This window comes from Rosa rugosa, chromosome 4 (genome assembly GCF_958449725.1).
Source record: "Rosa rugosa chromosome 4, drRosRugo1.1, whole genome shotgun sequence".
NCBI lineage: Eukaryota > Viridiplantae > Streptophyta > Magnoliopsida > Rosales > Rosaceae > Rosa > Rosa rugosa.
In genome coordinates this window covers 17,026,997-17,054,031 of record NC_084823.1, presented here as the reverse complement: position 1 = coordinate 17,054,031, position 27,035 = coordinate 17,026,997, and the positions used below count along the sequence as shown (strand labels likewise).

Here is a 27,035-nt window from a genome sequence, read left to right as displayed (position 1 = left end):
CCCCGGCAAGAGTCTGAACGGCAACAGCATCCGGATCCCCAGACAGAATAGATCTAGATCTAGATCGACCACGCCCAGAACACCAAGTCGCCGCCGCCCACTCCCAGAACTCAGAAGCAAAGATGACACCAGAACATCCCGCCGCTCAACAGCGCCGCACCTCCGCACCTCACCTGCAGAAGTCCAAAAGCTGCATCGAGAACTCACAGATCGACCACAACCTGCCACCTTCCCACGGCCACGACTGCGCCTGAGCCCCCCTCCGGAATGCGTAAAAACAACACAGACCCGTCCGACGACGACATCCCAAGGACGCGCCGCCGGACGGAGCATCACTCTCTGTCAGGAAAACCAGGCGCGTGAGGCGCGTTCTTTTTCTCTTTTTTTTTATGAGGGGTTTTATTGAGATCTTTTTTAGTGCCTTGGATCGGAACTATAGGAAAACCAACGAGAAATAAATTGATTTTACGATTAGTTTGTCAAATAAATTAAGAGGCAGGTAAGGTTGACGGAAGATGCAGGAATTGTGTGCTCTCTCGATGTTGACCAAAAAAACAAGCAAAATATGTACCGAACCTTTCCCATCTACAAAAAACCAACACCATCACATCAAAAACTTGATATACATTATTATTTTTGTTTCCATCATTTAATAATAAACATCATTACACCATATGGGAATGACTTGATGTGGTTACTCCAGTTTCTTCCGTGGGGAACTGAGGTACGTCACGTCCGTTACATCATATGTTAAAGGTAGATCTGTTGGAGAGGAAATATTCCACATTGGAAAATTGACAAATAAAATATAACTTATAAGTGGGTGACTCTTACCCAATTGTACCGAGGCCTTTTGTGATTAAAACTCAACACCTAACAGCTGGTTCAATTGCGTCTCCACGTAGGCACGTATCATGGGCCCAAATTAGGGTTCCTTGTATTGCCATCGAAGTGGGTGGCAACTCAACACCTAACAGGTGGTTAAGTTGGACAGTATCGGTACAATGGTAGGTCACGGGCCATGCTTGTCGCTCTTTAACAAGATCATCAAGAACAATTTTCATGAACCAATCAGGCCATGATCTAATTTGATGGATGCATATATTAATTTTTGTTGGGTTGAAATGTATGTCTAGGAGTCTAGTAAACTCCAAGGTGTGTATTTTGAGCGTGTGTAGGACGAAGTTAGAGGCTTGACACCCTCTAATTCCTAAGCTAGAACGCTCAATTTGGTATTGAAGGGGTTATAAGCATGGTCATTTACCCCCGTTGCGTGATTGCATGGGTGAATTGCTTAGTAGTCTAATTCCCAATCTTTATGTCGATTAGAGTGAGTTAGTGACCCTTGAACCAACTCTATCTCTCTTTAATTGAGTTAGTGTAATCCTTGAACCGGCACATTAATACCGTAATTGTGAATATACGGTCCTTGAGCCTTGAACCGCATTGGATACAACTACCGCCTAATTAAGAAATTTGCATATGCATTAGATTAGCTTCCGGCACATAGCATTAATGGGTGAAGGAGCCTCCCTAGCAGGCTAGCACCCTACATTCTCTTGTCTTGAATTTTTCGTTAACCACTTTAGTATTGTATTTTCATATGAGTAATTTTCTATTTTTGGTTCTCAAATTTAGTTTTAGTATTCATAATTAAAAATCACAATTTCGGTCTTACAATTTCGGATATCTGTTGTTAGAATAAATTGTTTTTGTACTTAGTAGTCTGTAACCAAGTAGGGTTCCCTATTCCCTTAAGCTTAATTTATTTGCCCTAAACTTGATGACCATGTTGTATTACGCGTGAGGCACTAGTATATGCACCAGTATATGCACCAAATCATCAATCTCATTAAACGGGATGAAACAAATATTACTTTTGGTAGTATTTTTCAGAATATATCTTCCTTTCAAAGAGGATTTTGTTGTCTTTGTCATGCCAAACATGTTATATGACATAACTTAGTTTATGCCATTCCAACTCCGCAACGCATCTATCCAACGACTTACTTCATGCAATATAAGCATAACCACTTCTACAACCTATTAAAGATACTATTATCTTTATTAATAACTTTCTCCAATTTTGTTCACACTTTTTCAATGTTTGTTCGTATACTTCTTTAAAATGAATTACTTTCGGTTTTTAATTTTCTAGAACAAATAATAAAGAAGAAACAATTATGGGTACGCGTGCATTCCTTTGTTAAATATAATTTTGCATATGCCAATATATATTTCACATCCTCCCTCCCCCACTCAGGCTGCCGACCGTTATGTCTATAATGTTTGAAGTGATATGTCATTGTAGTTATGGATACGCTAGCTCGTTTCTTTCCTCATAAGCAGTCTTTCTCTTTCACAATTTAGTTACAACAAAAAGTTAGTAAAAAGCCTCAGCATCCATGGATTCTAAACCTAGCAAGTTTAAAATAGCTTTTACACTGAGGAAGTTCAAACGAAAAGTTGGATATGGTTCACCGGAGTGAGTTATTTACACTGAGTAACCGATATTTTAGACCAACTCATTCATTTTTTGTTCAACAATTTTATGCTTCAAACCGATCATTTTTTATGTTTAACAAGTATAAGAATATTATATATGTTCTATAAGTAGAAAAACAAAAAGTGATGAGAGGATATAGATCTAAAAATAAAATGAGTTTTAGATGGAGATTTCAATCATACAAAATCATACTGAAATATTTATGCTCAAATTAAGGTTTTGGTGAAGAATGAAAGAATTAGGAATATGGGGTTACTGAACCACCACTGTTCACAGCTCATAGAGGCATCGTTTGTTTTTTTTTTTTGGCCTTTTTTCTGTTCTTAACCTAACCTTTTAAACAAACTAATTCTTGTTATGACTTAATCACTGAAAATGGAAAAGACAGATGAAAAATATGAATTGGATAGTGATCGATAGTTCTAGAAGTGTTGGCATATATGAAGCTGTGGCGGATTTGTGTTTTATTTGAGAATTATATATTTTAGTTCGATTATTGAAGGTGTGATGTTTGTCGAGTTAGGTGAAACTCCATACTTGGATCTTTGTGGTTCGGATGATCTGAAGCTACTGGTACTGTGTGTTTTGGTAGAGACAATGCGTTATATATTTGGTTCGAGAAATGAAAAGATGAAGCTGGATAGCTTGGTATTTATTTTTTTTCAAAACGTGATTAGGTCTGAAAAACATACTTCAAGGAAATTTGACATATGTGAAGCTTATAGAGTTGGACCATAGCTTTCCAAATTGTTTAAGAGCTTATAGTAACAATTTATGTGTTTTGGTTGTTATTACAAATCAATTTCCAAAAGTATAAAGCAGGGTGAGATGAAACTAGAAAGAATAATGTTAGGTGAACCACCTGCATTCCACGTACCTTTCTAATTTTTGAATTAATGGTAACTCTATTGATAAAAACTCATGCTAAGAAGGTCATTACATATCCACCCGTTGCGTCACAATAGATAGAACAAGGCTTCATGATAAAAAACCACAGTGATACATAAGATAGACCAACTATATTTGAACTTATCGCTCGCTTATTTAAAGCAAGCCTATAACTATGGAAAATCTAGGACATAGTATATAGAAATAGCTCACTGAAAGACTAAAACTTCTCCCTGCCTTCCAAGCTAGAGCTAGGAGATTTGGGTGCGTCCATCCTTCTGGATCCTAAATCTGAAACCCTAGAGAGCCTGAACCCGTTAGCCTGGTCCACACTTGGGGCCAAATCCAATTTCGAGTTGCAATGGACACCTAGAACATTTGAGGCTCCCCAACTCATGTAGGCCCCCAGATTAAGTTAGACACCCAAATCAACTTGGGCACCCAACAAGGTTTAGGAATCCCAAATTCTCTGGGCACCCCTCCCATTCTGCTTCCTTCGCCGGCGTCTATGAACGACGTCATACTAGCAAGGCAGTGCTTCAAGGACCTTGCTGCCCAGAGAGCCTCGACCATTGATCCGGCAGATCAAAATGCAGCAACACGAACTTGGAGCCCCACCTCCGCCAGTCTTCCACGAGGTGCAAAACTCCCTATTGTTTTAATTTTAGGTCGACAAACAGAAAACTCGGCCTGAAGAGCTGGCCTTAGCCACCAGTCAACATCGATCTCAAGGGCCTTGAGGCGGCCCTTCACTGTTGAACCCGATCCACGATCTTTTGTGTTGGCTTCCCTGAACACTCAGCAACGGTAACACCATCATCCCTTCCGTTCGACGCAGTGGAAGAGAGAGTTCGATACACCGCCTCTAAAAAGGGGGATCTCGGTTGGGGAGTCGTCAAAGATAATTGACATCGATTTGCCTCTAGAAGATGGCAAGAGATAGAGAGTGAAAACTTGCTTGGCTTTGACAACAACGTCGTGTGCCATTGTTGGGACCCCAGACCATGGCGGAGGCTTAGGTTTGCTAGGAATCGAAACTGGAGACGGAGGCCTATCTCATTCTTCTAATGAGGACTAGTTGAGGACTTTTATGTGAGATCCATTTTTCAATCACATTTCTGCAAATAAACCTTTAGATGTTTAGATATTCAATTATGTGTAGATCATATATGCAATTTTTCAACCAAACTGAAAATCGTTAAGACATTCATAATTGGGATCGTGTTTGACAGATTTGCTCGGTCCATATATTGATTTGATCTTGTTCGATACCTTAACAATTAGCAATATGGAAGAAAATTTTCATAAGTGATCTAAACATGCATACATAAACATCTAACGGTTGATTTACCGTAATGTAATCAAAAAGTGGGTCTCTCAAATTGTTAATTAGAAAGTCCTCAACTAGTCCTCATTTTAGTGGTTCTCATTAGAAGGGCTCTCGACTTTCTACTACATCAGTTGCCATAAGGTGGGATGCAGGTGATACGTCAAAAGGTGGTTCACCTAGTATTACTCAACTAGAAATGGAATGAGGTTAAGAAAAATGTGTTGTTGGCGGAGGTAATGATTCAAACACGACGATTGTTCATAACAGTTGTCTGACGAGGTAATTTCTTAAACATTAATCTAGGAATAGTGAATACTAGTTTTCTTGTCAAAATGTGGTTAAGTAGTGTAACTGGTTTCGTATTTTGGAAGGTGGATTTGGTGATGTATTGAAGTAATGTAAGAGATGTTAGATTGTTATATATGGTGACATAGTTAAATATGGGAGTGGATTCAGATTTTGAGGGGATGATGCATAGAAGAATTAGAAAGAGAGGATTTGTGTATCTTTAGCAATTATGAATACTTGCACCGACTAAGACGAATAAAATCTTTTGGGTTAAGTACTGCTTACTCCCTATACTTATAGGGTTTCATCGTTTCAGTCCCTGACCTTTGAATTTCACCTAAAAAGTCCCTGAACTCCCAATTTCCTCCCAATTGGTCCCTGCCGTTAAGCATCCGTCAAAAACTCCGTTATCTTCCCCTAAAAAGTCTATTATACCCTCATTTACTTAATATATATATATATATATATATATATATATATATATATATATATTTATTTATCTTCCTCTTTTTATTTATTTATTTATTTTTTTCTTTTTACCTCTTCTTCTTCTTCCGGCTCTCTCGCCTCCTGTTCATCTCCTCATCAAGATGGTTCCAATCCACAGACCTTCAAGAGGTGAAATGAAAAAAAGAAATAAAAGAGAGAGAAAAATAAATTTTAAAAAACAAAGTAAGTGAGGGCATAATGGACATTTCTGGCAACTTTAACAGAAAATTTTGACGGCAGGGACCAATTGGAAGAAAATTGAGAGTTCAGGGACTTTGTAGGTGAAATTCGAAGGTCAGGGACTGAAACGATGAAACCCTATAAGTATAAGGAGTAAACAGTATTTAATCCAAATCTTTTCAAGCTATTGATCGATGGTTATTTGGAGATAATTGATTGAATCAATTTCAAGTGATTCAGTGGCTACTAATGAATAAGGATTGGATAGGAGGATTGAATAATTACTAGAAATCCTACAAACAAAGAAAAGTTTATCCAAGGAAAATCAGATTTCTTGTCGTTGAGGAATTTAAAACTTTGTGACATTAGTCAACTAAAGATGTGTTTCGATGGATATTAACAAGTGAATTCATCGTCAGAAACCAGTTATCTATAATACAGGTTGTCAAAATTGATCAGCATTGAATCAAATATTGGAAACCCAGGTAGAGTCTCGGGGAACATTTTCTATAAAATGTCAAATAGATAAGTATTTGAAATAAGTGAAAATTTGTGAATCGAATGTTTATGAAAAGGCCTTCCATTAAAGTATGCGTAGTAGATTTTATTACAAGTATTGCAAAATGATATACAAGGTTTCTTTCTTTTTTGTGTGATTTGAATTTCAACTACTAATGTATTGAGCAGACTGGGTGCATGTGTTCGAACTCGCTAACGTAAACGAGATGGCTTGCTACCTCACTCCGATCAAAGAAAAAAAAATTACTGATGTATTGAGCATGCTTTATTTTCTTAATATATATATTTTTTACAAAAAAATAAAAAATAAAATCAATGTCAATTATTTAAAAAATAATAATTGGGGTTTGATCCAAAAGCACACTGCCACATCTCCTTCCTTTAGATGATGGCAGTGTGCTTTTGGAACCTGGGGTGGGGTTGGCGGCTGGTCGGCGTTGTACAAAACGCGGCGAGTGGAGGTCGACATGCTCTGATTCTGGATTGGGGTTTGATCTGTTTAGGTCTGGGCAGCAGCCGGAGATGACGATGTTCTAATAAGGGAGTACTACAGTGAGTAAGTCTTTGATAGAAGAATCTGAAAGTGATCTCGCTTAAAGGCTTAATGGTTTCAAGTCATCCAACATCATTTTTCAATCTCTTGAATTTCATGTCGAAGACTATAATTGAGCAATTGATTGAACAAAATATGGGAAGCTCGCATACATATTGCAATGCTGAAGCATGGTTAAGGATATAAGCTTATGCAATCTTTCTCAGTTCTATTGTTACGCTAGTTTGTTGGGTGCAACTAGATTTTATGTACTAGAAATTTCATATTTTAGTGTTTTCTTAAGCTACGTATGAAGTCAAAATATCTTCTTTGCCCTAAAAAAGAAAAACACATGCAGTTGGTATATCTTGCATATTTTGTCATGGGATTGTTTAGCTTGCTAATTTGATTTATGAATCAAGGCACATACTAGTTGACACGCAAATCAGAAACGTGCCCATCCTTCAATGTCATTTGGTAACCAAGACAAGTTTGGAAGTAAATATCTCCCATTTTCGAAATCTTGGAGTAACTTGTATTACCCATATTTAACATACCAAAGTCACTTGATTTCTATGTAGAAAAAAACTCAAAATTGGAAGTACCATGACAACTTGCACCGGTATCCACAAACCAATTGTAATTCTTGTCACTAATATACAGACATTCTCGAGGCTTGAGAGCAGCAGCACCAGCCCTTTATTCAAAAAAAAAAAAAATGCAATCTCGAACAGTAAGAAGCTTCCCCGACATAATAACCGTAATTTCAAAATCTCCATTATTTTGATAATTGCCTTTCTTTTTGTCATGTTTCCTTTTGCGACAGATCCTGTTCATCCACCTTTCCCTGAAAATGCAAGAATAAAACATATTTAATAGGCATTCTCAAAATATAAGCAGCCAGTAACATGTCAAAGGATAAAAATAAAAAAATAAAAAATGTGTCCCGACTTACCTCCTCTGCTAACTTGGTCAAATTGGTTCCATACTCCTCTAGAGTTGGCATTTTGTTGCCACTGGTTCCCTGTCTAGCTCCAACACCAGCAGCTTCTGTGCTCTCACCCACCATACGAATAACCTGCTCAAACCGAAAAAAGATTTTCATTACTCTTTTCCTTTTGGCGAATTACTATGGAAAGAAAGATAAACCCAAGGACACTAGCTTGCCTGTGTGCGAATGTTGCTGGGGTCAGCACCTAAATTTTTAAGAACACAGGCCGCCACACCCTCACCTTCACGAAGCAGTCCCAAAAGCAAGTGCTCAGGTCCAATATAGTTATGGCCTGAAATTCACTAGATCATGTCTCTTATTTAACCCAAAAACTATCTCAATAATTTAGATAAGAAAAAACCTCTTTCTACAGGAAGGAGCAAAAGCTTCAAAATATGCAGTGAATCAAAAGACATGACCAAGAAAATGACATTACATTGGAAACTAAGCAACCAAAGATTCTAAATAGGCAATGAATATAATGAAGGGTCAAATTTTTTCAACCACAAACTATTAAGTCCGTGCTACTAACTTTGAAATCTATTTATATGTTCCACTTTTTCGTTTTCTTTTTTCGGTCATGTTGCGATCTTTCTTCAATAACCTACATTTGTCGTGAAGGTCATATATGGACCCAAAAGTAAGTTGAGGGTTCTTAAATGAACTGTCAATTGACTTCAAGATTATGTTGGATAGAATAGAGTCGATATACAATGAAGGACCTAGGCATCTCAAAAATCAAAATCACCAGAAAGACCTAGATTCCCTCAAAATGAGCAAATGAGAAAGTTGGTGTTTCTTATTAAGTACTATCATGTTTTTCTGAAAGATATTTAAAGGACATGGAAAAATAATATATACCCAGTTGTCGAGCTTCCTCCTGTGACAGTTCCAAAACTCGCTTTGCACGAGAAGTGAATGGGATTTCAATAGCAACAAAGCCACGACCCGTTCCAATGATCTTTTTCACTTCAACGCGTGCACCTTTAAGATTGATTCCAATAGATTTAAGGACCTTGGCAGCAATCCCAGTTCCTTCACCAACAAGACCCAAAAGTATGTGCTCTGTACCAACAAAGTTGTGACCAATTCGCATTGTTTCCTCTTGTGCAAGCAGAATCGCTTTTATTGCCTTTTCTGAGAAGCGATCAAACGACGTGGCTTTAGGCACACATCTGCTAGCCTTTCGATGCCGGGAGGAGATAGCTTCTCCCACCTTAGCATATAAGTCTTGCCCAGGCTTCACCATAATATCTAAAACATTAACACTACGGAGTCCTGAGAAACTGCTCAATCTCAATGCAGGTGCTCGTAAAGTACACATCATCTTTGTTGCCTTTCTAGAATTTTCAGATCCTTTAAATTGACCAAGCTTTGGCCTGGCAACCACACTAGGAATGTTAGTAGACTGGACGAAAACCCTAGCCATGATACCTACCTACAGCAAACTCAGATTAAGAGGTATTTAGATCACATCATTAAAACCTATCTCAATTTGCAAAATGCTGAACACTATAGGCACTCCACACCCATCAATCCAACAAACACAAATTCAAAATTCCAGCATGCGAACAGATAACAAACTTCAATCACAAAACAAGAAAACCCAAAGCCATGATAAGTATTTAGTTTGTTATTTACTTTGAATAAGTGTCTTACCCTACTGAGAGTCTGTTTAGTGTTTACCTAGTATTTAGGGAAATCCCATGAACTTAGGAGTTGTTTATCATGGGGTGGAACTATTTTCTGCTTAGTTTGTTTGTTTCCGTTATATTTATATGGAGCTTCTTTCAATTGAATTCCAATCCATATTGTTTAGTTTCTAACGATTCAAACAAACAGAATAAAACCCAAAAACCCTAATTCCATTTCCCAATGAAACGAAACGAGAACCTCACCTAAACCCGCTCGCTCGGCTTAACACAAAAAGAATGAAACTTTACACAAAGAAGAGGAAGAGAGAGAAATTTGAAAGGTCGGTTTCATTATGAAACACTAACCAAAAGCCAACCAGAGGTATACATATGCTTCACTAAAATCGGTAATTTAGTCTCACAGGCCGATTCAAAGTTATGCAAATACCACTCATTACAATTATAATTCACAAAAGCGAACTTTACCAACTAGGAGCACCAGATGAAATCAGTAAATTGTAACACCAAAGTTATAATAACATTGATCACACAAGTTGAGCTTTTGAAAGGATAAGGGTCTCTGCCAATGACCTTCATAGTAATCTTTTTTTCTTTTTTTTTTAATGAAATGATAGTAATCTTTTTAATTCCTGTCAAATAATTGGTGATTATACTTTAGCATTAGAAATGGGGTGACTACCTCGAATTAGTGTTTGCTTGCAAGTGTTCTGTTCTGTCATCTAGCCAAGATTGGGTAATGCAGTGTCAATTTAATCAGCATTCACTGGAATTTACTTCAATTCTTCACCTTAGGCACAGACCTTGGTCACAAGAACTAAAGTTAAGCCCCAAAAATAACATTTACCAAAAACAAATCATGGCTCTATTGCAGAATAAATTCTAGATCACCAGCATATACAAACCTAAGTTTGTCCATACAAGGAAAAGTACTACACATTGGGGGAGCTAAATCGATCAGCTCCCGAAGAAATTAGCACCATCCTCAATATCATCAGTTGTGACGCATCCATGTTGTGCCATAAGAACCCTATAAACTCTCTTAGAACAAACCTCACCTACTTTTCTGTCACCACCTAGTAGGCCTTCTGTTGTCAAATCCTTGAGCAGAAATTCCTTTTCATGAACCTGTCATTTCAAAATAAAGCAGCCATGGAAACAAAGAACACCACAAGAACTATAGAATGTAAAAGCCACACCTTTCATGAGAATCACATTACACAGTACCATACAGTATTGAGTTCTGCCTTATATGATATTGGAGGTGGAGGTGGTAAGTGTGGAGAATACGTAACAAAATGACACTCTTGTGTTCCCTATTTCTTTTAATTGTGTGATCCACAGATGTTATAAATATAGTCACCAAAATTTCGTTTTATTGGTATACGATTCGAAATATAATATGGATTAGAATAGATATGCGAACCTTAACCTCCAAATAGCTGTAACTTGTCACAGAGAACACTAGCAAGCAGTTTTGTTCACATAAACGAACAAGGGTCTTGCAACAATCAATCTCCACTACAATGGAATTTTATGATCGCATCCTGTATATGTGTGCATGCATGCGCGTGTGTGTAAATACAAACACACACATATACTAACGAGAAATAGTCATTTGCAATGCAGAAGAAAGCAGAGAACCCATGCAACGGAACCTAAAGTTGGCCCAAATCGCTTCAAACCTCTTCAACAACACATGAGGATAACGAGTATGGAGTTTGATCGTAAGCCATTGCATTCATCATCTCCCTTACTTTCTCATACAGGAGTAGCTATATGTAACCCAATATCATAAATGACATCTCGCGAGCAAGATTTGCTACATAAGCCAACAGGAACTATGCTCTAAATCAGAACTTGCTTATTAAGGTAGATGTCCGGTCTAACTCATGTCAAATTAAAAAGCAAAACAGAAACATTACAATTCGTCAATTCCTTGGAAATCAACTACAAGAAAAACACACTGAAAAGCTGCATTTAGACGCCCAAGAAAATTGCATGCAGTTTTGTAAGAATATGTTATCGAAGACGAGCTGTTGCAGGCCATAACAGCCAACAAGAAAAGTGGGCATAGGTGACTACTAGTAGTTAACTATGTAGTATATAAACATACAAACGGGATTGCAGGAAACCAAATGAATTTAAATTAAGGGTATATAGGTCTAAAACCAGTGTCAGATCAATTGATGTATCTGTTAATTATTTGTCAAAACCAGTCGCAGAGAAATAGGCATATTATACTTACTGATATTATCGGGTCCATGTAAACACTCAAAAGAGATTTCATGGTAGGGTACTTCTTCCATATAGCCTTTGCAAATCGCGGTTGTACCTTCGGAATAGCTACCAAAGCTCTTAACCTGGATGCAAAAGCTAATGTCAGATACAGACACAAGTATAACTGACAAATAACTGAGAAACAGACAACTCAAAATAATCTGTACATGGAAGGCTTGTTTGACCTTTTCTCCTAGTGCTTTTACTAAAATTTCTTTGGCTTATAATAATACTGTTAGAAGAGCACGACTGAGTGAAGCAAAAGCATGCCAGTGTTTGGGAGATTTATAGGAACCGAGTTCGCAAATATACCCCAGAATTTTAGAAATGCAGTATTAATTTCAGAAGGCCATGGTTCAGTTCTTTGGGAGCAGTAGTTAGGGAAGGATGATTGCCTCATTGAACAAGAAACTAGATTTTTAGGTCTCTCTTTCGCCCCACGTCCATCAGGATCCTCTCCTCACTTCTGTCCTATCCAACCCTACTCAAAAGAAGTCAAATCAACCTCATCAAACCACGTCTAGATCTCCACGCGGACTAAAGAATGTTCCCAGTATAGGCTCACACTCGAATTGATATTCCTTTAAACCCAGAAAGTGAAGCCGAGATATCAAACTCTCCTCAGTATCACAACTATAGGAGAAAAATTTCTCCTAACTATCTATGGACTTCTTCAGCACTAAGAGAGAAAAAAAATATTCATTTCAGTACCCTAGGAGATAGCTTCACCTTATTACTGGTTGCTACCTTCTCCATCATAGGAGGTCACATACTCACACCTTAAATAAATTTCACAATGCAGTCTTAAGGATATGCGATATGCTATAGTGTGATCTTCTAATTCTATTTTAATGGTTGATCTATTTACATCATACTACTCACCATAAGTTGTTCTTTAATAAATCGCGGTCAATGCGGTCCTTCGTGATAAGGGCTCCATTAGCATTTACATCCAGTCTAGTTAACTTCTTTCTGCAATTCTATCAAGCAAAATCAGAAACCGAATAATTATATGTGAAATTGTGCAGAGAGAGAGAGAGAGAGAAAGAGAGAGAGCATAGTTGTTTTACAAAGAAATAAAGAGTATACAGTGCCTAATGACACTACAACATCTGCTAAGTTATGCTATATCATTATCATACGAAGGAACACAGAATTTAGAACATCAAAACTTGAGTTTAGGTATGTAACTACATCAGGTCTACTTTTAGGAATACAAAAGAAAAAAAATTTAATAATAATAATTATAAAATTATGAAGATGTTAATGCACTTACTGGGGAATATGATTAGAAGGAATACTCAGATCATCAGATCTAAAGAGGTTTGAATTCATCAGGAAAAAAAAAAGAATATTTGATACCTAAATTTGCAGGTTGACAGGCTGCATGTCAAACCAACAACATGTTCAGCAAGTTCAACCTCATCTCTGCACTGCCTGGAATGTACTTTGAAAAAATTGGTGGTAAACTTTGCAAACTCCTGTTCGAAAAGGGAGGAAGTCAAGGTACTGACAGAAATAAATATCAGTTATTCTACAAAAAAAAATATGAATAGACAAAAAGCACCTACATCTCACAATCACGAGTATTGTGTGATTCTGTCTTACCAGTTCAACCTCCTTGGCAGTTGGGTATGTCCGTCCAATATTTGTTTGGTTCTTGTACGCTTCTTGTTCCCTGACAGAATGTTGAAGCATCATCATTACTATACACGAATTCAAGAGATCTCTAACACGCTGGAACAATATATAGAGATTCCAATGTCTGGTTCATCACATATGGTAAATTTATAGACCACAAGAAATAAAAAGAAAGAAAAACAATTGACAGGAGCAAGAAAAATGCATGGTCTTACTGCTGGCGATGAAAAGAGGGAAATATTGAAATTCAAGTACAAGTTCCCACAATCTAACAGATTATTATTTCGAGTTTCTGACCAATGCAATCAAATTTATATGAATGACATCAACGTGAAAACATTTTTGTATTTGTTACTTGTACCACGAAGAAAATGCTGTTTATCATATTTATAAAAGAGCAAACCAAATGGCAACATAAATCTGACAATATATTGTTCCATGTTTTTCACCAAGGCAATCAACATTTATATGGACAACATAGATGTGAAAACATTTTGTATTATTAGTAGTGCTAAAAAGAAAAGTTGTGGTATACATTCATAATATACACCAAACAGAATGGCAACATAAAATAGATAAATTTGACAACTTCTTTCGTTTTGCTTTATATCATTTTAAAAATCTAACAAAAGACTGATTCAGCTGGTATTCAATATCAACCGATGATACTCAGGTTTTCAATGAACACTGCATAGGCTCCCACAATTTAAAAAGAACAAACAAAAGCTTGACTAATCTGAATAAGATACCCAATTACTTACTGAGAGAAAAAAAAACAACCAGCCCTTCTCACCTATTATTAATATACATCGCCATAGACCTATTCATGAGATAACAAACTGTATAAGACGGATAAATACTTCGAACCCTGGCAATATGTTCCAGAAGAGAATCCTTGATGACAAGGTTACAAAATTCTTCTGACTCATACACAAGCAATACATACTGGATCTCTATTCCTTCAGGAAAAAGCTGCAATTAGATATTGAAGTTAACTGTTAACAAATGTTAAATTACCTTAGCAGATACATTTAAACTGTGGAAGAATAAGACAAACGCAAAGTACACTTTTTTGTCTCACTTCAGTTTATTTTATTCTCTGATTCATCATGTCATTTGAAATTTGTTAGAGACAGAGAATCAACAAATTAACTATAGGAAAATTAACTATAGGAATTAGCTCAATCAAATTATAGTAATTAGCCTTAATACTTGCTAATAGCCTATGACCATATAACAAAGACTTAATGCAAAAGAATTTGTGAGACCGACATTCACAAAATCCTTAAAGACCTACCTTACTAAAAGCATGTAACAAAAAAGTTAAACCATGTTAGTGACCAATCATTACACACCATGTTCCTCTGACACTGAGGCTTCTAGCAATACAGTTGAAACCCACACAAAACCTCTAACTTCATGGTTTATAACTCTGCTTTGTCAAAAAAAAAAAATAATTAGACCTGTGATGCAGTAGCTTCAACATTGGAATTACGCTATTTGGAAGCATAGGCCATTGACCCAACTGTAAAACTAAGGCCTTTTTTTGGTGTTTAAAACTAAGGCCCTTTTGGTCAAAAAGAATGTACATGGTAGCTTAAGACTTGGTCAAACAATATGAACTACAAGTCCCTTCAAGATTTAATGTCAGATTTTATTAAGAGTACTAATCTGGGTCTTTAGGAAATTGAATGTCTTAGTAGCCTACAGGTTTCTTATGTAATGAATCTTAGTCTAGAGCTGTAGGAGTATGGGAGATATGTTTGAACCTATAACAAGGCTGACTTCTGCCTAGTATAACAGATTGAAAAGAATGAAAATTGAGTGCTGTTAAAGGCTTGGTGTCTTGATATCTATTTCCCACAAATTCTCCCCTTTCTCTCTTCATTCTCTATTTCTCTAAATTCTCAAAACCTAAAGCAGCCTACAAAACCTTCCCATCTCTTAGATTTTCAAGTTTTCTTGTCAAAGCCCACCATAATGGCATAACCCTAGAAAACACAGACCTTGTGCTGTCCTGTATCAATCTGAATTTATGATACATTAGGGTGCAAAGGAGTCAGGTCAACCAGAGAGACTATTAATATCAAATGTGGGATTCAATTGTAGAACTTACAGTACTTACTATAGAAGTGACATGACCATAAAGTACCCGTAGAAAGATGCTTTATAATAGACATAGTGCAAGCTTTTAAGAAAGATCCTTAATTGATCTCATCGCATATTACCTGTGAAAAGTGTTCTGGAACTGTCATGGTCCAGACAATTGATCTTTCAATTGGATTTGCTTTTATACGGTATGATAGCCCTCTTTCAGCAAACCTTGTAAGCAAATTTCCTGACATAAGAAATCACATGACTTGTCAGCGACCACATAAAAAATGACATGAGGTACACGGTCACGCAATCTACTTCTGAAGGATGAATATCAACTGCGCACCTCCTAATGACCCCAGTTCCACAACTTTACAATCAATCTCAGCCACAATCGATTTTAAGGCAAATTTCCCTTTCTCCCACCTTTGCTTTTCTTTCTGTATCTTTTTCATATCTGCTGCTTCAGCTTTCAGAGCTTCTCTTTGCATCTTCTCTTGCTGCTTTGTAAGGACATCGATTAGCTTGGGTTTATGTTTGAATGAAATATTAAAACCAAGCACAGATCAGAATAACATCTTACTAGCTTCTTCAGCTTCTTTTCTTCCATTAGTTGTGCCCTTTCATCTTTTGTCATCTTTTTTCTTCTCTTTGCTTCTTTTGTTTCCTCTTCTCTAATATCTGCTAGATCAGCAAGTCCTGATACATGTATTTCAAAATTTCATACGAAAGGAAAATAAACAACATATTCCCAAAAGTGTTATTTCATATGGCAGTTTGAAATTTCAAAAGCCGAGAAACGAAAGCACACACTCAACCAATATCCAGTAGAAGCCAAATTACAGCCTTGACATACCAAGAGAACATGTCATCGTAACACCTCTATAACTCAAATCCAAGTCCTCCACCATGCCGAAACCGCTAGTGATGGATTCATTCTCCTTCTCCTTTTCCCCTCCAGAACCGCTTTCAGAGTCATCGTCATCAGATTCCAAACATATCAATCCATCAATTCCTGAATGTAGAAATTGAACTGATAAGATAATAGAAAATCAACTCAATTAGTAACCAACGATTTCAACAACATGAAACCAAACGGTGATGTATAAACACTCGATAACAAGAAGCAAACAATCAACTGAATCAAGTTTAGTAATAAGAATTAAAAGCATATAATTCAACACCAAGCATAAAACCCTAGCATTTTCACTGGTTAAATTAGGGTGAAAATTGACGAACCAGAGGACTTGTGGCCGGAACCATGAACCCTAGTTAGGTCTCCGGACGGGGCTCTGGTGCATTTCAAAACTTCGATGTCGGAGCTCGGCGATTCAAAGTAGGGCGTGGAGGTGGAGGCGGTGGACTGGTGTGGGGTGAGGTCATCGTCGTCGAGGATTAGAACAGTAGGGTTTGGGTTTGGGCCGGGGCCGGGTCCGGTTCGGCGTTTCTTGACGGAGTGGAAGAGGATTGAGGGCGGAATGTAGTCTTCTTCGTCGGAGAGGATGATTGGCTCCGACATTTGAAAACCCAGTGAGAGTGGTTGTGATCAAAAACCAAACTATTTCAAATTTAATATTTAACTCGCCCTTTACGCGCTCATCAGGTCCTTTTTTTTCTTTTTTTTTTTCTTTTTTAATTAGATCGATGACTGAAAAATACAACAACTAATATTTCTTTCTTCTAGTGTGGAGGACTCAAATCGATCACCTCTTCCATTCATGTCCTACTATTGCTAATGTTTGGAACCTCCTCTCAAGCAGTCTTCGTCCACCTTCTAGTGCTTCAAGCTTTATGGAGTGGCCTGAGTCCCTCCTCAAGTCATTGAAAATCGTAACCTCATTTACTGGCACAGGGGATCGAAAAGATTGAAAATGACAATCATTACAAAATGTATGCAGATACATACATACGTAGAGGAGAATGAAACTGCAGTAAAGATGGAAAATGACAGCTCTTTCATGTTTGACCACAATTCAAAAGTAGACGACGACATGCGACTTACTCATAGGGCATCTTTTGCTTTTTATTAAAAAAGAAAAAGGTGACAACACCTTATTAAGAAAGAATCTGGTTTTTTCATTCGACCCCAATTATCAAGTTGAAAAATTATTGAGCTTAATTAGTTGTAGATTATGTGTGTTTGAATTCAAATTTGAGTTACACTCCCTATATAAGGAGTCTTAGAGTCAGTTTGTAAGGCATCAAAAATTGAGAAGAATAACATTCTCTTCTCTCAAGAAGTAAGAAGGTCAGTGTAGTAGTGTGCTAGCAGTGTGCTCTTTCCTTCTTGTAATTACTTTCTAATTTTCCAATAATTTTCTGCCAATCATACGTACATGGCCATATGCACGTTACATTTACAAAAAAAATTTGAGGGGGAGGGGGGTCAGGGCCACCTCCGCCCCAATGACGATCTGCCACTGCACTACGTACTAGCATTATTCCTTCCAGAAGTGTTGAATGAAACGTTATATCATGATCATTATGAGCAGAATTTCCATGTCTAGGTGAGACAGGACCACGAATTTTAGGAAACACCAAGAGAGACTGAGAGTACTACCAGGAACTCTCCTTAAAACATGGCCAGCATCACTTGAAGTCTTGAAGAAGTTGGTAGAAATTGTCAAAATAGTCAGTACGTGGCTGGTGTCAAAATAGTCACCGTCGTGCTGCTTTCATGTTGATCATATATACACTGAATATAATCGATCATGGTATCAACGTACAAAAGACTATAACGTTGTGAGATTGTCACTCATTTTGGATATTCTTGAGACTCGAGCTGTGAGTCTCTGACTGATCGATGTTTATTCACTAGTGCCAAGCTCAAGGACAAGTCTTGGTTATGTTCATCCTCTGTGTCAAATAGAAGGAGCTGCATGCATCCCACACTTTTGTTGATGGGGCGCTGCTTCATCTACATTTGACTCGGGCGATGAGTCACTGCAGAATTGCAGAGATGTGGACGCCAAAGAGTTTCGAATGGACTTGCAACTGTCTGTAACCGCTGCAGATAAAAATCCTAAAAATTCTAGGAAAAAAGATTCTTATACTTCTTGATATATTGGATGATGGAAGAGTACTGTACGTGTAAAGGAGTCTGTGAACCAAACTCATCCTCAGTCAACAAGGCCGAAAAAGGTTACCAAGGGCGTGAAGGACTGGATTTGTTCTTGATAGTAATGGCAACGTACGTGACCATCCATGGAACATTGTCACATGAATTAGTTGAGACGTACTAGACCTTGTGAGCCAATTAAGAACCTGAGTCTTGTATTTATATTGCTTTGTTGATCCTTATGAATAGAGCCTCCTCATCTTACTCAATGCAGCGTTGATCTTAGCGAAAGATGGAACAGGGAATGTGGTTTTAACACTTACGAGGCTAGGCTTAGAGCATAACATTGCATGTCAGAGTTTATTATTCTTTTCACACCGTAACATGAATTAATCCAGGCAGGCTCTCTATTCACACTTTTAATTGATCAGAACTGGGAAGCATGAGTTTATATATAATAGTGTAAAAGAATATATAGATGTGATTCAGAGAAATTATAATTTCTTAAGATCGAGAGCATTACAAAATGGACTGCAGATCCTGTAATCTCGGGTTTAATCTGAGGCGGCGGAGAGTAGTGTAAGTGTGTAACCTTGGAAGCTGCTGCTGGTCCTCATTGAATGGAGCAGGCCGTGACTGTGAAGTACGACCCGAAATTAGCTTCATCGATCACACAACACGTGTTAATAATAATATCAATGCTCTAGTTCAAGAATTTTGGCAGGGAAGGGATTGGAATCGAATCTGACTTAATACTATTGTTTTCTTGATGTTGTTATGAGAGATATGAGGACGTTTTTCTTGTGTCCTTATAAATATTAGATGACATTTTTTTGAGTTTCAATGACCTTTTTCTAGTGTCCTTGTAGACATTAGAAGACGTTTGTGAATAGAAATAAGAACACTTTTTCAACGTCCTTATAAACATTTAAGAATGTTTTTTCAACGTCCTAAAAGATGACTTACTATGACTCCATGATAGAAGACGTTTTTTTGTTTTTTTTTTCTAATAAAAAAAATTATGTTTCATAATCTCATAATCCAATTTTTCAATTTACGACTCCTTGAAGGCCATAAATAAATCTAAGGACCGGGTAAGTATAAATTATTTTATCTTGATATGTTTGTAGGATAGATAAGGTCAAACTTTTTAAGCGTCCTCTAATGTTTTTAAGGACATTTTTTGAATGTCCTTAAATCCATTTTTTGTAGTAGTCGTAAATCTTAATATGAGTTTGCTGATAAACTCATTTGGGGGAGTACTTGTAATGGAGTCTTCTCTGCGAAGTCTGCTTTGATTGTGATTGGCCAAAAGTGTCCCAAGCATACACTGGCGAAACTTCATGGCATGCTAGCAACACTCATTAGACAACCAGTTCTCACTTATTAAAAACAAGCCTATAACTGTGAAAAATCTAGAACACAAGAAATAGGCATAGTTCAACAAAAAAACTAAAATCTCTCACTGCCATCCAAGTTAGGGCTAGGAGTTTTGGCTGGGTCCATCCTCCTGGATCCCAAATTCAAAACCCCATAGAACCAGAGCCCAAAACTTTGAGCTCTAAATCAGGATTTAATCTTAGCACCCAACTTTGTTTCAGCACCCAAAAACATCTGGACACCCACACAAAATTGGGCCTCCAACGTGATATGGGCCATAAGGCTGATCTGTGCAACCAACCCAATTTGGGCTCGCCCTTTTCTGCACTGGTTACGCCCAACGTCGACGTCGCCACCACACGTACAGGAATGGAACACCCAGATTGCATCACCACCACTTCTTGAAACCGGATGCCCTGAAATGCATTGATAATGCGATGGAAGCTTCTATTGGGCCAAACCACAGCCGGCTTCGAGCCACCGAGCCACATCTGACCTGTACAAATAGCGATCCACTTCAAGCCCGACGGCAAGCCGGAAACTTGGTGCTGCCGTGATTGATTCACCATCTGCCTCCAGGCGAAGCCAATTGGCCTCTACCATCACTAATCACTAGAGGTTGACCAACGCTCCACGCAGTTCTCTGTCCCCAAAACCGGGTCGCTCAATAGGCGACAACTCCATGACCTCGCAACGCAACCTACGCACGGCCCAGATTTGAGTCTAGCTCTGCGCGGCCGCATCCGCCACAGCCATTCTCACGCCCACCCAGATTTGAGTCTGAACAGATCAGACCTCCTATCATTATCAGTCACATCATTAAAACCACTCCGGCGAGCCACGGAAGAAGTGATGAAGATTTAGGGCTTAATTGGGTGGTCGCCGCAAAAAATCGGCATTGGAGGGCCATCAGATGGCTTAAAGAGGAGGCCAATGCCGGCTTCCATTGTTGGAGTGCAAAGCCCTGGGGGCTAGGGTTTGGGTAGAGGTGAGCCATTCTACCGTATGCGAATGATTTGTTAGGTTTTAGTTGTATGCAAGGTTCGAAAAATCGCTAAGCGCTAGTCGGGCGGTGGGCTGGGGAGGAGCGCCTAGGCGTCTAGGCGGGTGCCTAGGCGGCGCCTAGGCAGTTTTGTATTTTTTAATTTTAATTTTATTTTTATAGCTTTTATTTATGTAATTAAAAATATATAAACATATTTAAGACTCAAAAGAGTAATAAAATTGGACCTAAAATATTTAAATTTTAAAAGATTTCTAAATTATGGGCCATTAAAAGAATCCTAATAACAAACCATTAACTAGCACTAGCAGACCTCTAATTATGGGTCTTTTAGCTGATCTTTTTGTTTCTCCGTAGCCCAATAATCAAGTTGGCATTATTTGAGCTGGATACCTGGCCATTGTTATGAACTCTTCTAAGGGCCAATTTTGTCTATTTAACTAAAATTCCGAGGGAAACCCTAAGCTATATAAACGAATGCTTCTTCTTCTCCGTCAGTTTTCCCCCACACACATACCCTTCCAGATTTTGGGTTTCTGTCGTAGCCAAACAACGATCTCCGTCAGTTTTCCCGCACACACACACACCTCGAGATTTTGGGTTTCTGCCACAGCCAAACAACGAAATGGTAACTCTCTCTCTCTCTCTCAATTTCTAGCTTGATCATAAACATGCATAGATTTGTAACTGTGTTGTTGAAATCTGAATAGGGAAAAGGAACTAGTAGCTTTGGCAAGCGCTGCAACAAGACCCACACTCTCTGTTTCCGATGCGGACGCCGGAGCTTCCATCTCCAGAAGTCTCGCTGCTCCGCCTGTGTTTACCCCGCTGCTCACCTCAGAAATTCTTCAAATGGGTTTAGGTTTCGCTGATGTCGAGTTTAGGTTTGGGAAAGGAAAAAAAAAAAAAAAAAAGGAGGAAACCGCCCAGCCGCCTAGACTGCCTAGGCGGCCGCCTAAATCATATCCGCCTAAGGCTTCCGATTTGCCATTACTCGCCTCGGTCTGCTGCAGCCCAGCGCCTAGGCGGCCTGGGCTGCCGTTTTTTAGAACACTGGTTGTATGGTATAATATTGACTTTAACCAATTAATAAATTCTTTTGTCAAAAAAAAACCAATTAATAAATGCTTTTGAAAAAAATAAAAAGAATATATTACAACCGTTAAATATATCTTACGTTAAATTAACTTTTGAGTTTTTGTCCATTTACCCCAATTACCCCATTAAGTTTTTTTAATTTCCCACTTACCCAATTAAGTTTTTTTAATTTCCTCTTACTCAAAACACTCTAAGGAAGTCTTCTTTAATACCCCATAAAAAAAAATTGTTTTTTGTTTTTTTTAGACTATTTTACTCTCACCCCTTGTTACATAGAGAGAGAGAGAGAATGGAAGAGAGAGAAACCATAGGAGACTTCGCTGGACCCCTGTCACCGGCCGCCGGATTCCGGTCAACTTTCTCCGGAATCCGGTCACGCGCTGCCGCCCACCGGACTTCTCTGAAAACCTCGCCGGAGATCCCCAAATAGACCTTTATTGCCCCCCAATAAACCTCTATTGCCCCAATAGAGGGGTAATAAAACTCTATTGCCCCAATATATGTCTATTGCCTCCCAATATAACTTTTGGTCGCCCGAATGGGAACTAATCTCCCTAAATTTAGACAAATAAACTTTGATTAAAGAAAAAAAAACGAGGAGATTACATCAATTCAAAATGTCTATTGCCCCTCAATAGGACTTTTAGTCGCCAGAATGGGAACTAATCTCCCTAAATTTAGATAAATAAAACTTTGATTATAGAAAAAATAAAATAAAAACGAGATTACATCAATTCAAAACGTTTATTGACTCCAATAGACATCTATTGCCCCCCAATAGACCTTTAACAGGCCCCTATTGCCCCAATATAACTTTTTTTTTTCATTTTTCTTTGATTTTGGGCTTCTGCCCCATTTTACCCAAAAAAAAAAAATTGATTTGGCCACCAATTTCCCGTCTACCAGCAGCCAGGCCGCCACCTCCACCATCACATCCACCGCCACACCTTCCATCTGTTTGGGCCGGCTCCCTGCCACCTCGAAGCTTTTTGCAGTGCAGTGTCGCCCTCTATCCTCACGGTAGCTCGCCGAACCTCCATCTACCGTAACGCGCCGGTGTCACGAACTACCACCACCAATCATTTTTGATCCACCGCCGTCGAGAAGCTCGACTCCAGTAGACCCAAGCATCCGAGGTCCTCCATCAATAGCACCATCAATGGCACCCCAATCCAACCTTGATGTCTGACTCCGACGAGGAGGCAGCGACGGAGAGAGAGAGAGAGAGAGAGAATGGCAATGCTGTAGTTTATTAATTAGGCTTACGGCAAAACAGTCATTTGTTGTTGAATTGTGTAGGTGGGAACAAAAATCTATTGCTGGGTAAGTGAGATAATTTTTGTTCAATTTGGTGCTATTGGTCAAGGACCCTTAATTAACTTTTATATAAGATTTTTTTTTTGTTAAACATAATTCATAATTTTTCCGCCCCCCCCCCCATAATTTTTTTAATTTCCCACTTACCCAATTAAGTTTTTTTAATTTCCTCTTACTCAAAACACTCTAAGGAAGTCTTCTTTAATACCCCATAAAAAAAAATTGTTTTTTGTTTTTTTTAGACTATTTTACTCTCACCCCTTGTTACATAGAGAGAGAGAGAGAATGGAAGAGAGAGAAACCATAGGAGACTTCGCTGGACCCCTGTCACCGGCCGCCGGATTCCGGTCAACTTTCTCCGGAATCCGGTCACGCGCTGCCGCCCACCGGACTTCTCTGAAAACCTCGCCGGAGATCCCCAAATAGACCTTTATTGCCCCCCAATAAACCTCTATTGCCCCAATAGAGGGGTAATAAAACTCTATTGCCCCAATATATGTCTATTGCCTCCCAATATAACTTTTGGTCGCCCGAATGGGAACTAATCTCCCTAAATTTAGACAAATAAACTTTGATTAAAGAAAAAAAAACGAGGAGATTACATCAATTCAAAATGTCTATTGCCCCTCAATAGGACTTTTAGTCGCCAGAATGGGAACTAATCTCCCTAAATTTAGATAAATAAAACTTTGATTATAGAAAAAATAAAATAAAAACGAGATTACATCAATTCAAAACGTTTATTGACTCCAGTAGACATCTATTGCCCCCCAATAGACCTTTAACAGGCCCCTATTGCCCCAATATAACTTTTTTTTTTCATTTTTCTTTGATTTTGGGCTTCTGCCCCATTTTACCCAAAAAAAAAAAATTGATTTGGCCACCAATTTCCCGTCTACCAGCAGCCAGGCCGCCACCTCCACCATCACATCCACCGCCACACCTTCCATCTGTTTGGGCCGGCTCCCTGCCACCTCGAAGCTTTTTGCAGTGCAGTGTCGCCCTCTATCCTCACGGTAGCTCGCCGAACCTCCATCTACCGTAACGCGCCGGTGTCACGAACTACCACCACCAATCATTTTTGATCCACCGCCGTCGAGAAGCTCGACTCCAGTAGACCCAAGCATCCGAGGTCCTCCATCAATAGCACCATCAATGGCACCCCAATCCAACCTTGATGTCTGACTCCGACGAGGAGGCAGCGACGGAGAGAGAGAGAGAGAGAGAGAATGGCAATGCTGTAGTTTATTAATTAGGCTTACGGCAAAACAGTCATTTGTTGTTGAATTGTGTAGGTGGGAACAAAAATCTATTGCTGGGTAAGTGAGATAATTTTTGTTCAATTTGGTGCTATTGGTCAAGGACCCTTAATTAACTTTTATATAAGATTTTTTTTTTGTTAAACATAATTCATAATTTTTCCGCCCCCCCCCCCCCCCATAATTTTTTTAATTTCCCACTTACCCAATTAAGTTTTTTTAATTTCCTCTTACTCAAAACACTCTAAGGAAGTCTTCTTTAATACCCCATAAAAAAAAATTGTTTTTTGTTTTTTTTAGACTATTTTACTCTCACCCCTTGTTACATAGAGAGAGAGAGAGAATGGAAGAGAGAGAAACCATAGGAGACTTCGCTGGACCCCTGTCACCGGCCGCCGGATTCCGGTCAACTTTCTCCGGAATCCGGTCACGCGCTGCCGCCCACCGGACTTCTCTGAAAACCTCGCCGGAGATCCCCAAATAGACCTTTATTGCCCCCCAATAAACCTCTATTGCCCCAATAGAGGGGTAATAAAACTCTATTGCCCCAATATATGTCTATTGCCTCCCAATATAACTTTTGGTCGCCCGAATGGGAACTAATCTCCCTAAATTTAGACAAATAAACTTTGATTAAAGAAAAAAAAACGAGGAGATTACATCAATTCAAAATGTCTATTGCCCCTCAATAGGACTTTTAGTCGCCAGAATGGGAACTAATCTCCCTAAATTTAGATAAATAAAACTTTGATTATAGAAAAAATAAAATAAAAACGAGATTACATCAATTCAAAACGTTTATTGACTCCAATAGACATCTATTGCCCCCCAATAGACCTTTAACAGGCCCCTATTGCCCCAATATAACTTTTTTTTTTCATTTTTCTTTGATTTTGGGCTTCTGCCCCATTTTACCCAAAAAAAAAAAATTGATTTGGCCACCAATTTCCCGTCTACCAGCAGCCAGGCCGCCACCTCCACCATCACATCCACCGCCACACCTTCCATCTGTTTGGGCCGGCTCCCTGCCACCTCGAAGCTTTTTGCAGTGCAGTGTCGCCCTCTATCCTCACGGTAGCTCGCCGAACCTCCATCTACCGTAACGCGCCGGTGTCACGAACTACCACCACCAATCATTTTTGATCCACCGCCGTCGAGAAGCTCGACTCCAGTAGACCCAAGCATCCGAGGTCCTCCATCAATAGCACCATCAATGGCACCCCAATCCAACCTTGATGTCTGACTCCGACGAGGAGGCAGCGACGGAGAGAGAGAGAGAGAGAGAGAATGGCAATGCTGTAGTTTATTAATTAGGCTTACGGCAAAACAGTCATTTGTTGTTGAATTGTGTAGGTGGGAACAAAAATCTATTGCTGGGTAAGTGAGATAATTTTTGTTCAATTTGGTGCTATTGGTCAAGGACCCTTAATTAACTTTTATATAAGATTTTTTTTTTGTTAAACATAATTCATAATTTTTCCGCCCCCCCCCCCCATAATTTTTTTAATTTCCCACTTACCCAATTAAGTTTTTTTAATTTCCTCTTACTCAAAACACTCTAAGGAAGTCTTCTTTAATACCCCATAAAAAAAAATTGTTTTTTGTTTTTTTTAGACTATTTTACTCTCACCCCTTGTTACATAGAGAGAGAGAGAGAATGGAAGAGAGAGAAACCATAGGAGACTTCGCTGGACCCCTGTCACCGGCCGCCGGATTCCGGTCAACTTTCTCCGGAATCCGGTCACGCGCTGCCGCCCACCGGACTTCTCTGAAAACCTCGCCGGAGATCCCCAAATAGACCTTTATTGCCCCCCAATAAACTTCTATTGCCCCAATAGAGGGGTAATAAAACTCTATTGCCCCAATATATGTCTATTGCCTCCCAATATAACTTTTGGTCGCCCGAATGGGAACTAATCTCCCTAAATTTAGACAAATAAACTTTGATTAAAGAAAAAAAAACGAGGAGATTACATCAATTCAAAATGTCTATTGCCCCTCAATAGGACTTTTAGTCGCCAGAATGGGAACTAATCTCCCTAAATTTAGATAAATAAAACTTTGATTATAGAAAAAATAAAATAAAAACGAGATTACATCAATTCAAAACGTTTATTGACTCCAGTAGACATCTATTGCCCCCCAATAGACCTTTAACAGGCCCCTATTGCCCCAATATAACTTTTTTTTTTCATTTTTCTTTGATTTTGGGCTTCTGCCCCATTTTACCCAAAAAAAAAAAATTGATTTGGCCACCAATTTCCCGTCTACCAGCAGCCAGGCCGCCACCTCCACCATCACATCCACCGCCACACCTTCCATCTGTTTGGGCCGGCTCCCTGCCACCTCGAAGCTTTTTGCAGTGCAGTGTCGCCCTCTATCCTCACGGTAGCTCGCCGAACCTCCATCTACCGTAACGCGCCGGTGTCACGAACTACCACCACCAATCATTTTTGATCCACCGCCGTCGAGAAGCTCGACTCCAGTAGACCCAAGCATCCGAGGTCCTCCATCAATAGCACCATCAATG

General features: G+C 38.8%; 2 protein-coding genes across 8 annotated transcripts; both read right to left on the bottom strand.

The window, feature by feature from the left end:
- Window positions 1-7,270: 7,270 nt before the first annotated feature.
- LOC133707485 (chaperone protein ClpC, chloroplastic-like) lies at window positions 7,271-10,185 on the bottom strand. 2 transcript variants are annotated; one of them, XM_062133063.1, is made up of 5 exons: window positions 10,058-10,185; window positions 8,585-9,102; window positions 7,900-8,015; window positions 7,688-7,810; window positions 7,271-7,579 (listed from the first exon to the last, which is right to left on the bottom strand). In XM_062133063.1, the coding sequence occupies exons 2-5, from the start codon at window positions 9,048-9,050 to the stop codon at window positions 7,538-7,540; spliced, it is 747 nt and encodes a 248-aa protein (XP_061989047.1). In that variant the 5' UTR covers window positions 9,051-9,102; window positions 10,058-10,185; the 3' UTR covers window positions 7,271-7,537. The 2 variants fall into 2 exon arrangements, with proteins under 2 accessions (XP_061989047.1, XP_061989046.1); XM_062133062.1 differs by lacking the exon at window positions 10,058-10,185 and having other exon boundaries at window positions 8,585-9,280.
- Window positions 10,186-10,235: 50 nt separating this feature from the next.
- On the bottom strand, window positions 10,236-17,022 carry LOC133707483 (crossover junction endonuclease EME1B-like). Of its 6 annotated transcripts, none has more exons than XM_062133059.1 (11): window positions 16,630-17,022; window positions 16,247-16,423; window positions 15,974-16,071; window positions 15,737-15,893; window positions 15,525-15,634; window positions 14,090-14,268; window positions 13,264-13,333; window positions 13,018-13,136; window positions 12,538-12,627; window positions 11,624-11,738; window positions 10,236-10,503 (listed from the first exon to the last, which is right to left on the bottom strand). In XM_062133059.1, the coding sequence occupies exons 1-11, from the start codon at window positions 16,907-16,909 to the stop codon at window positions 10,333-10,335; spliced, it is 1,566 nt and encodes a 521-aa protein (XP_061989043.1). In that variant the 5' UTR covers window positions 16,910-17,022; the 3' UTR covers window positions 10,236-10,332. The 6 variants fall into 6 exon arrangements, with proteins under 6 accessions (XP_061989043.1, XP_061989044.1, XP_061989039.1 ...); XM_062133060.1 differs by having other exon boundaries at window positions 15,737-15,890; window positions 16,630-17,017; XM_062133055.1 differs by having other exon boundaries at window positions 15,974-16,089; window positions 16,630-17,016.
- Window positions 17,023-27,035: the final 10,013 nt, after the last annotated feature.

Coding starts and splice junctions, on each gene's coding strand:
- LOC133707485 (XM_062133062.1), bottom strand. CDS start 9,152: ATGGCTAGGGTTTTCGTCCAGTCTACTAACATTCCTAGTGTGGTTGCC. Junction 8,016..8,584: donor GGAGGAAGCTCGACAACTGG/GTATATATTATT, acceptor AGTGAATTTCAG/GCCATAACTATATTGGACCT. Junction 7,811..7,899: donor CCAGCAACATTCGCACACAG/GCAAGCTAGTGT, acceptor CGGTTTGAGCAG/GTTATTCGTATGGTGGGTGA.
- LOC133707483 (XM_062133055.1), bottom strand. CDS start 16,909: ATGTCGGAGCCAATCATCCTCTCCGACGAAGAAGACTACATTCCGCCC. Junction 15,894..15,973: donor AAAAGAAGCTGAAGAAGCTA/GTAAGATGTTAT, acceptor GTCCTTACAAAG/CAGCAAGAGAAGATGCAAAG. Junction 13,334..14,089: donor GCGATGTATATTAATAATAG/GTGAGAAGGGCT, acceptor ACATTCTGTCAG/GGAACAAGAAGCGTACAAGA.